This window comes from Musa acuminata, chromosome BXJ2-6, assembly GCF_036884655.1.
Source record: "Musa acuminata AAA Group cultivar baxijiao chromosome BXJ2-6, Cavendish_Baxijiao_AAA, whole genome shotgun sequence".
Lineage (NCBI taxonomy): Eukaryota > Viridiplantae > Streptophyta > Magnoliopsida > Zingiberales > Musaceae > Musa > Musa acuminata.
This window is the reverse complement of record NC_088343.1, coordinates 31,661,905-31,673,446: the sequence shown is the minus strand read 5'-3', so window position 1 is coordinate 31,673,446 and position 11,542 is coordinate 31,661,905. Positions and strand designations below refer to the sequence as shown.

At 37.7% G+C, this 11,542-nt stretch overlaps 1 protein-coding gene across 1 annotated transcript; it reads right to left on the bottom strand.

Annotated features, from left to right (window-relative positions):
* Positions 1–9,776: 9,776 nt before the first annotated feature.
* Positions 9,777–10,493, bottom strand: LOC103988818 (putative RING-H2 finger protein ATL12). Its single transcript, XM_009407462.2, has one exon. It carries the CDS (start codon positions 10,491–10,493, stop codon positions 9,777–9,779), a length of 717 nt encoding a protein of 238 aa, XP_009405737.2.
* Positions 10,494–11,542: the final 1,049 nt, after the last annotated feature.

The following is an 11,542-nucleotide window of genomic DNA, read 5'->3' as shown; positions in this document are numbered from 1 at the left end:
GCATACCTATGTTGACATATCGATATCCAAGTTTAGCAAGCCCAGTAGACACCAATGCATATGGTATAACACCGAAACAAAGCATCACTAGCATGTCATAAACCGATCTACTTATTTTTTGTTGGAGAAAACACATCAATATATTTGTACCTGATTCTCTAATTATAGTCTCGTTGATATCGCAATAAAAGTGATTCCAAGTGTTCCAACTACTCTTAAAGTACATCTTATGATCAGAAAAATTTACATGAATCTATCAAATAAATGAAAAAAAAAAACATACCCCATGAATCTATCAAATAGGCTCTGATACCAAATGTCACGACCCGAATTTGATGAGCCAATTGGTCAATAACTCTATTTTGGTCCTTCAACTACGGACCAAAATGCTTGAGCGGGAGTTAACGTAGTTTACTCATCAGGCCCATATAAGCTAATCATGCACATTGCCCACTTCCGATGTGGGACTAATGTCAGGTTGAGGAACACCTTAGAGGAGACGGAAGGTTGAGCAGCAACCATTCCCGGGGGTGATAACCCTAGGTCAATGAACAGCCTCTAGTAGCGCCCCGTGGTTACTATGTTGGCCTCCTGTTCAAGGGGAGGTGGGTGTTGCTCCCCGAGCCCAGGGGTTGAGTGGGTCGGGAGGCGATCGTTTCCCGAGTGTTCAGTCGGGTTGCCTGGTTAAGGTTGATCTTGTGTCATTGAGCCCTCCTTGTAGCGCCAATATAATAGTGGTCCTTTACACCGTGGTAGAGTGAGCTGGCTCAGCTTGGTTCAGTCTTGGGTACGTAGGATCATCCATGTCGGCGTTCGGTCGGCGAGGATCGTAGTCTGACGAGGTCGGGCTTGGGCTCTAGCTTCAAAGTTGAGGACTCCCTTGGGTTGACTGCCTGCTTCTTGCCTCTGATCCCTGTACATAAGTCGGGGTCGGGAAGAGGCTCCCGACTTTGATCTCTCCGAAGATCTTGTTAGAACTGAGTTGCAATCCCCCCTCTAATCGACCCCATGAAGGGTTTTTTATCTTCCGCCTAGGGGACCAGTCGTACCTATCATATTTATTACTACCAACGCTGTACTCGATCGGCACCATCCCGACCTTTGCGGGACGGCGTTGTACTCGATCGACGTCGTCCCTACCCTCGTAGGACAATATTGTACTTGGTGGGCGTCGTCTCGGCCTTTGCGGGATGGCGCTGCACTCGATCGATGCCATCCCGACCCTTGCGGGACGGTATTGTACTCAGTGGGCACCGTCCCAGCCTTTGATGGACGACGCTGTACTTGGTCGGTGCCGTCCCGACCTTTGTGGGACGGCATTGCACTCGGTCAACGTCGTCTCGACCCTCGCAAGACGGCATTGTACTCGGTGGGCGTCGTCTTGGCCTTTGTTGGACGACACTATATTTGGTCGCCGCCATCCCAACCTTTGCGGGACGATGCTATACTTGGTCAACGTCACCCAACCTTTGCCGAATTAGCATTGACCGAGGGTATAATCTGGCATGTTGTCCTTGATGCTGTTATGGTTAAAAATAATGGTCAGAGGTTAGGTTCCCAAGATATGCCCTATCAGAATCCAACTAAATTAGGGAATGAATGCTCAATCAAACATTTGCCAACCCCTGTTTGCTACTGTTCTGAGTCGGATCTCTCTCTCTCTCTCTCTCTGGCGACTGCATGTTGCTCCATCCTAGACCTCGATAGGTTGGTGATCTCCGACATGGATCTTCTCGCGCCCTCGTCCAAGGCAGCACAAGTGCTTGCTTTGTCTTCAAACAGCCTCTTCGTACTCGCATCCAATTCACTGAATCTTTTGCTTGAATCCATGATCAGCATGCCAGCTCTCAGTGCCAAACAGATTCGACTAGTTCACGTCGCTCCACAAGCGTCCGACCATTATTATTAATTTTTTAAAAATATAATTATTCTCATTAAGTTAATCATTATTATCATCAATTTTTTCATTATTATGGTCTAAATATTTTAATTTTTTATTCATAATAAATGTAACTGTTATTATTATCTATTTATTTATTATTATTAATATTTTTCATTATGATCCAAACGTTACAAACTTTAATTATTTTTTGAACGTTATGAAGTTAGATGGTAATAAATATTTTCGATGGGAGAATATCTATATAAATAAGAAAAATAAGTGTACCATCAACGTTATGAAGCTGATGTACACTTACTCTCCATTCGAAATTCGCTAACCCGGTAGGGCATGGGATCAGAAATAGTCTCAGGGGCTCTAAGGGGGTGGCCAAAAACCGTACAGGTTAAGGAAGTGGCATAGACAAGGTTCGTTCGTTCCATGCTTCAATTACGAGCTCCTTTTTGCTCCATATTATACTACATCTAGAATGTGTGTGATCAAGGACCGGGTCCAGTTTGAATGAAGGTGTTTGGCAGCTTAAAAATTTCCTACACTATTTAAAATGAGAGTTTCGAGTTGGAAAGTACCAAAATACTAAAAGAAATCATTGCTAAAATTCTTGACAATAACGGTTAGAGGTACGTAATTTTTGTTTTCGTATTAAATTTTCTTATAATTCTAATATCATATTATTTTCATAATTTACCCACAGGGATTATAAATTAAAATATAATTTGATTGTTTCATCATAAAGACTATTTGAATCTATTTGAATTAAAATTTTAGCTCACAGGTAATTTTTATGTCAAGAGATTCATTTTTTGGCATGTTTCATATTGGTAAAATATGTAATTTAGACTATTAAGCCTCAAATTTTGATATAAGTATTTTGGATTATAGGCAATTTCTTAAACTATTAATTTCTCTGATATCTGATGTGACATTTCCAAACTTAGGGTGATAACTATAAGATATGGAAGGAGAGGATTCTCCTTTGTTTAGAATGGATGAATATTGATTATGCTATTAGGAAGGATGAACCACCTATAGTTACTAATAAAAGCACTCTAGCTGAGGTTGTGCTATATGAGCGATGAAAGTGATCCAATCGGTTCAACGTGATGTTTCTCGAGACTAAGATAACTGCTAATATACGTGGTTTTGTTGACCAGCATGAGAAGGTCCGAGACTTGCTACAAGCTATCGATAAGCAATTCATCACTTCAAAAAAGGCATTAACAAGTCCTTAGTAATGAAATTCTCATCTCTTAGACTCATCAACATAAAAGGTGTGCATGAACATATAATGTAAATACGAGATATTGTGACTCAATTTAAGAAACTCGAAATTGATATGTCAAAATCCTTCATAGTGCACTACATTCTAAACACCCTTTCATATCAATATGTGTCTTTTAAGATTTCATACAACACACATAAGGACAAATGGTCAATCAATGAATAAATGACCATGTGTGTTCAAGAAAAAGAGAGGTTAGTGATGGAGCTAGATGAGAGTGTACTAGTGGTAACCACTCACGAGAAGAATAAAACTGAAAAAAAAATCAAACTAATCAAAAAGCTAATTAGTAGGGAAAATATAAAATATCACCCCAAACTAATATAAAGAAAGAAGTCAAGTGTTTCTTCTATAAAAATAAGGGATACACAAAGAAGAAATGCATGAAATTCCAATAATAGCTTGAAAAGAACCTTATTTGTGTGCAATAAATCTAATATGATTAATATTAATATTAACACCTAGTGGATTGACTCTGAATCAATAATCCATATTGCAAACTCTTTGTAGGGTATGCAAAACCTAAGGAAGCTAGTGGGAAGTGATTAATGTATCTTATCAAGTAATAAGATGGGCTCACATGTGGAGGCAATTGGAACATGCATTTTTAACTCTAAGTAGTGGTTTTATTTTAAAATTAGAAATGACCTTTTATATACTAAGTTTCTCACAAAACTTAATTTATATTTTCAGACTCGTATTATTTAGATATTCCTTTAATTTTCAAGGCATATCGTTTTGTTTAATATATAAATATGATTGTGTTGGGAATAGCATATTGTTTGATAGTCTTTATCGTATTTTCTTATAAAATGATGACACTCATAGTTCAATACATGTTCATGCTAGCACTAAAAGGTGTATTATTAATAAGGACTCCTCTATATTATGGTACTGTAGATTAGGACATATCTCCATAGAGAGAATTAAGAGATTAGTTAATGATGAGATACTTAGTACTCTTGATTTTACTAATTTTAAGACTTATGTAGACTGTATTAAGAGAAAACAGATCAACAAATCCAAGAAAGATGTTAATAGGAGTTCAGATATATTAGAGATCATTCATATTGAGATATATTGTCCAGACATGGACGCATATAGTCAAAAAAATTTCATCTCCTTTATAGATGATTACTCATGATATATGTATATCTATTTGCTTTATAACAAAAATGAAGCATTGGATGCCTTTAAAGTCTTTAAGGCTGAAGTTAAGAATCAATGTGGTAAGTAAATTAAAATTATGATATCAGATAGAGGTGAAGAATATTATGGTAGATATACTGAGAATGGATAAGTCCCTAGTCTTTTTGCTAAATTTCTTCAAGAATATGAGATTGTTGCCCAATGCATTATGCCTGGTTCTTCAGACCAGAATAGTATTATAGAAAGAAAAAATTGAATATTATTAGATATGGTGCGAAGTATGCTTAGCAACTCCAATCTTCCTAAATTCTTGTAGACTAAAGTACTAAAGACTACTATATATATATTAACCGAGTTCCAACCAAGATTATCCTAAAAACACTATTTGAATTATGGAAAAGTTGAAAACCGAGTTTACGACATATGCATGTTTGGGGATGTTCATCTAAGGTTAAGATATATAATGTAACACCCCTGATTAGACCCACATCGAAAGTGAGTAAAGATTAAGAATGGCTTATAAGGGTCTGATGAGTGTACTACTATCAACTTCAGCTTAAGCATTTTGGTCAGTGGTTTAGACCAAACGAAGTTGATAGGCTAGTTAGCCCATCAGGCTCGGGTCATGATATTTGGTATCAGAGCCAACCTAGCATTTGGGCATAGTGAGGGGGGCTCGAGTAGGAAAGGGCTACCCGTAGATGGAGTCAAAGGACTCGTCATGGCGTGGAGCCACCACTGGGTTACGCCTCATATGCACGATTAGTCCAACATCGAAAGTGGACAAAGATTAAGATTGGTTTATAAGGGTAAGAGAGTTCCAACCAAGATTATCCTAATGTAACACCCCTGATTAGTCCCACATCAAAAGTGGACAAAGATTAAGATTGGCTTATAAGATTGGTTTAGACCAAACGAAGTTGATAGGCTAGTTAGCCCATCAGACATAATAAATAAAATCATACATCAGCCACATGCAACACATGCATAATAACACTGCCCTCGGCATGGATACTTAGTCACGTAAGCTAGGTTGTATATGACCACATGGTTTAAGTCGATTCGATTTGATCGATCAACTTGACTCAAGTCAGACCCCAATTAGACTCTAGTCCCTTTATATAAGAGAAGATAAGATCTCCTCGAAAGGTAAGTAATAATTTAATTTTTATTTTAAATTTATTTTATATTTACTTCACACACAAAAAAAGTAATATAATATTAATTAATTTATGTTAAGGGAGAAATTAACGGTGATTACAATAGCACTCGGTTGAACAACGAATCATTGAGATTCCATAAGTTACTGATAGTATTCTAATAGATCAAGAAATTTAGGAATTATAACAAGCTCCTAGACAACTAGTTGATCCATAAGTTACTTAGGGAAACATTGGTACCACATTAAGAAGATCTATTAGAAATAAAATATCAGTAATTTATAGTGATTATGTTGTATATCTATAATAATCTGACTACAATATTAGAGCCAAAATTGATCATGAAACCTTTTCATAGGCCATGAGTTATAAAGAGTCAGATTTGTGACATGATACCATGAAAGAGGAGATGAATTCCAGAAAGAGTAATAAAGTCTGAGATCTTGTAGAGTTGCTTAATGAAGTAAAGGCTATTAGTTGCAAATGGGTCTTAAGACCAAGAAAAATTTGTTAGGCAACATTGAGAGATACAAGGCAAGACTTATTACAAAGGGATTTACTCAAAAAGAGAGAATCGATTATATGGAGATATTTTCTTCTGTATCTAAGAAAGATTCTTTTTTTATTATTTTAGCATTGGTTGCTTATTTTGACCTTGAGTTACAATAAATGGATGTAAAAATAATATTTCTTAATAGAGATCTGGAGGAGGAGGTTTATATAAAATAACATGAAGGTTTCTCCTCTAGTGTCAATGAACACTTGGTTTGTAAGCTTAAGAAATCTATTTACAGTTTAAAATAAGTCTCCCGATAATGGTATTTTAAATTTTATAGAGTGATTTCTTCATTTGGATTTGTTGAAAATCTCATGGATCAATATATATGCCAGAAGGTCGATGGGAGTAAAATATATTTTTCTTATTTTGTATGTAGATGGATATTTTACTTATAACCAACAATAAGGGTTTACAACATGAGATGAAACAATTCCTTTCTAAAAACTTTGCTACGAAGGACATGGGTGAAGTATCTTATCTCATTAGCATTAAGATCCATAGAGATAGACCTAGAGGCATTTTAGGTCTATCATAAGAAACATATATTAATGAGTTTTTAGAAAGATTTTGGATGAATGATTGTTCACCAAGTGTTGCTCCCAAGTGTTGCTCCCATTATGAAAGGTGATAGGTTCAATTTGAACCAATGCCTAAAGAACAACCTTGAGAGGGAATCAATGAAAAACATCATATATACTTCTATCGTAGGAAGCCTTATGTATGCCTAGGTCTGTACTAGACCTAATATTGCATTTGCTATGGGGATGCTGTGTCGATATCAGAGTAATCTAGGTATGAACCACTAAAGAGCTACAAAGAAAGTGATGAGGTATCTTCAAGAAACCAAAGATTATATGATTATATATAGACATAAAATAATTTGGATGTGATTGGCTACTCAAATTCAGACTTCACTAGCTGTGTTGATTCTCATAAATCAACATCAGGATACATTTTTATGATGGCTGATGAAGCTATTTCTTAAAGAAGTGTCGAGCAGACTTTGACTACTACTTCTACCATGGAAGCTAAGTTTGTCTCTTATTTTGAGGCTACTTCAAATGGTATATGGCTTAAGAGTTTTATTTCTGGGCTTTGAATCATGGATTCTATTTCTAGGCATCGACATTAAGAATTTTCTACGACAATTCAACTATTGTCTTTATGACCAAAAATAATAAAAGTAGAAGTCGAAGTAAACACATTAACATTAAGTATTTAGTCATAAGAGAATGTATAAAAGAAAAAAAAGTGGTCATTCAGCATAGTAACACTGAATTGATGATTACTGATCATTTGACTAAAAGCATGCCACCTCTGAAATTCAAGGATCATGTAGAGAAAATGAGACTTTATTTCACTTTATAATTGTATTGAAACTCTTATATATTATGATATTTTCTCATTCATTTACACATTAATTTGAGAAAATATATTTATGTTGAATCTCAGATTTTGATGATAAAACCAATTGATAAGTGTTTATGATTTAATCTGTATTTTGAGTGACGCAGAATCCTTCGATCAGGAAGAGACAATTAAAGCAGGAAGAATTATGTTGGGCCAAAGGAAAACGTGTCAGAAGATTGGACGTCGGGCCGGAGGATCGGTCGACGTATCGATAGAAGGTTTCGAGCCATGGATTCGGGCATCGGGCTAAGAAGAGCAAATATTGCGCTAAGGATATCGAAGTTGCGGAGCTCAATTGGCTGATTGGGCAATAGGCCGCAAGAGAGGACGATGCACCGAAGAATCGAACGAAGCATCGATGGACCAATGACATGCCGAACAACATGATTCATGCTTAGTAATAATTGTCTAGATTGAAGTGTATTTTTATATGTGCAGGATTAACTACGATAGCAAGGCATAAAGCAAAATGAAGTCCCGGAGTCAAGAACGCGATTTCGTTAGGAGTTTGAGAGTTCGTTGGAAGTCCGGACGTTCGTCGGAAGTTCTGCCGGAATCAACCAAGAAGTCCAGGAGCTTGCCAAAGAAACTCATTGGAACTCGCCAAGAAGATCGTCGTGAAGTCCAGGAGCTTACAGGGAGTCTACCGGAACATTGCCAAGAGATCATCGGAAGTTCGCCAGAAGATCGTTGGAAGAAATCGGACTTATCTTACTTAGAATATATCTTAGGAATCGTAGTTAGCACATAATTAGAGTTGGGATTGGGAGGTAATCCTATCAACTTTGTTAGGGGCCAATTGGGCCCGAAGTTGGATTGGTTTAGGCCGGATTCAAGGCGCAACCAGGGTGCTGAAACCTAGCCGGCGGTGGCACCGCCTGGGGAATAGCACCCCAGGATTCCTGGGCGGTGGTACCGTCTGTAGTAATGCTGCCAGTGGTGGTACCGTCTAGTACCAGATCCTGCGACGGTAATACCGCCCAAGAATGATGGTGGTACCGCTAATACCCAGGAAACATAGGATGAGACCTTTTTAGGCTCCAAGTTTGAATTAACTTGAAGCCTATAAATACCCCTCTCATCCCTGGTTAACTTACACAAGCATAGAGAATTTAAAAGTGAGAAAACGCTACTGCAATCTCTTGAGAAATTCCCTCCTCCACTCTAAGTTTAGAATTCTGTAAGAGAGGAATGAGTGCTTGTAAGGGTTGTCTCCTAAACCCGGTAAAAGAAGAATAGGGGTGTAAGAAGGAGGTTCATATTTGCCTATTAAAGGAAGATCGATAGTGGATGTCGGTGGCTTCGACGGAAGAGGAATCAGCGAAGTGGATGTAGGTCACGATGACCAAACCACTCTAAAATCTGGTTTACATTTCCTTCTTGTAATTTACAATAACTACAAATTGCCTTCAATACTTTTATGAACATGCTTTCAAGTTAAGTTTCTGAAATCATTTTTTAACGTACGAAGAAATTTTCATAACCGACGTGATTTTACCGCTGCACTAATTCACCCCCCCTAGTGCCGACCCCGCTCTTGATCCTAACAATTTGTACTAAACCAAGAATAAACATAAGGTTTATTCATTAAGTAATTTACCAAGATTAATTCTTAAGAAACTAAATACATCGTGATACATGAATGATAATACTCGCTCTTAGATGACTTATCACTATGATTCATGAATGATAATACTCGCTCTTAGATGACTTATCGCTATGATTCATGTATTTATTTCTTAAGAAAATTATTCGATAAGATTAATTCAAGTTATTAAGTTAAACATATGGATAAAGTAGGAGAATGTAATCATTCTTATTAAATTTCTCATCTATTATCATTATTATTTTAGTGAATGTAACCGTCTCGTTAAGTTGATCATTCATATTATTAATTTCTTCATTTATTATGGTCTAAATATTTTAATTTTTCATTCATTATGAGTGCAACTATTATTATTAAATATTTTATTTATTATTATTAAAAAATTTATTATGGTTCAAACATTACAAACTTAAATTAATTCTTGAACATTACGAAGTTAGTGATAATAAATATTCTTGATGAGAGAACGTCTATATAAATGAGGTTTTTGGTCTCTAAGCTCTTTCTCTTTCAAATCTTAAGAATTTTTTATACCATCTAAAGCAAGAGTTCTGAACTGAAAGATGCCAAAATACTAAGAGAAATTATTGTTGAAATTCTTGATAATAATAGTTGGAGGTATGCAATTTTTGTTTGTATGTTAAATTTCCTTTGTTTCTATTATGGTGGTTTAGAAACACATTTTGGTCTTAAATTTTCTAATCGTGATCTTATGCTTGAGCCCTGTTCGTGCCTTCATCCGGTATGTTGATCTTCCTAAAGCTTCTTCCAACACGATCGACGTCGTTGACCGCCTCCTCGTGCCGACAGGAGGCGAACAGGAACCGGGAGCTTGTGAAGTACTCAAAGACGGCATTGTCGTCCTCCGCGTTGACCTTGCGTCGACACGGCGGGCAGGTAGAGTGAGCCGCCAGCCAGCGATCAATGCAGTCGATGTGGAACGCATGCTTGCACCTGGGCAGCAGGCGGAGGAGCTCCGCGCCGTCGAACCTAAACAGGCAAACGATGCATTCAAGGCCATCCCACGCATCGCGCAGCCCCGAGAACCAGAACACGAGAAGCGACTCGACCGCGGCCTTGTTGATGCCCGAGAACCGACACTGCGGAAGGAGAAAGCCCTCGTTTCTGGATAGCTCAACGACCGTGAACCGGAAAAACTTGACATATACGAGGAGGAGGAAGGTGACAGAGAACATGACGGTGAAGATGCCAACAACCATGGCCACGCTGGGCCAGAAGGAGAAGGTGGCGTCAAGCAACGACCATGTGCTGGCATCGGACGGTTGCACGGCGACACGGACAGGGGCCGAGATCAACAACAGGAAAAGTAGAACATCAAAGCAGGGAAGGAAGACATGCTGTCTTGTAGGAAGAGTTTTGGCCTCTTCCTTCTTCCTCTGTGGAATTGTGGCTCTGATGGCTGTCATTATTTTGCTGAGTTAGAATTAGAGTTTGAAGCTCTAAAGCAAACATTTTGAGAGTTATCTTTAGGAGAGATGATATCGGTCGAGAGAGGAAAAAAGAATTTATCGGAATTGACAAGAATTTCAGAACGATAAAACAAATCTTAATAGGACGAGAAGAGACAGAGTTCGAACCATGCTAGATTTTCTGATAACTTCTTACTCACGAGCATCAACTGGTGCAATGGGGAACTCGAGGGGAATCTGTAACCCTTCCTCTATATTTCCTGTGCCACCTTGTGTTGAATTCAGTGGAGAAGGAAGCATCTTCATGCATGAACATGTCACCCCGTTGACTCGGACGATGTTGAAGGACACACGGGCGTGCTGTGCTGTCTTGCGGGTGCGCGTCCAACGGGCACGGTTGGACGTGGGTCGTAAGCCACATCTGCCGAGGTTTGGTGTCGAGCAGGAATGGTGCAGGATTGCGTCATCGGCGGCGGCGGGAGAGTTCAGCGGGAACCGAAGGTTTCTCTATCACGATCGGCGTAGCTCCAAGAAGGCGTATGGAAGCAGAGGGGACGATAACTCGGCGCGGGAGGACAAATCCCACACGGCATTGACGGCGGTGAGAGAAGCGGACACGGGCAGGCACGTCCACCGTTGTAGAAAGGTCGATTACCTTCCCAAAACATAATAATAATATTATGGACTTGTGCACGACGGGTGTTTGATAACATTATTGGGCATGTAATCTGCACGATAATTATTTCTCCCTTGACATAAATTAATTATCATAAATAATATATTATTTTATTTAAATTATTAATTTCTTTATTTATATATTATAGTTAAGAAAATGATTAAAATTAATTTTCTTAATCACGTGGATAAATTAAATTTTTTATCGATCAATTAAATTATAAATTTATTAATTTCCTGAAAAAGTGATTTTTAGAAAGTAAATATTTTAAATTTTATTTTATGTATGAACCATAAGAAATAAATATTATAATTTTATCATTGTGTGTAAAAAGAATAAAAATTAAATTATTATTTACCTTTTAGGTACA

Coding starts and splice junctions, on each gene's coding strand:
- LOC103988818 (XM_009407462.2), bottom strand. CDS start 10,493: ATGACAGCCATCAGAGCCACAATTCCACAGAGGAAGAAGGAAGAGGCC.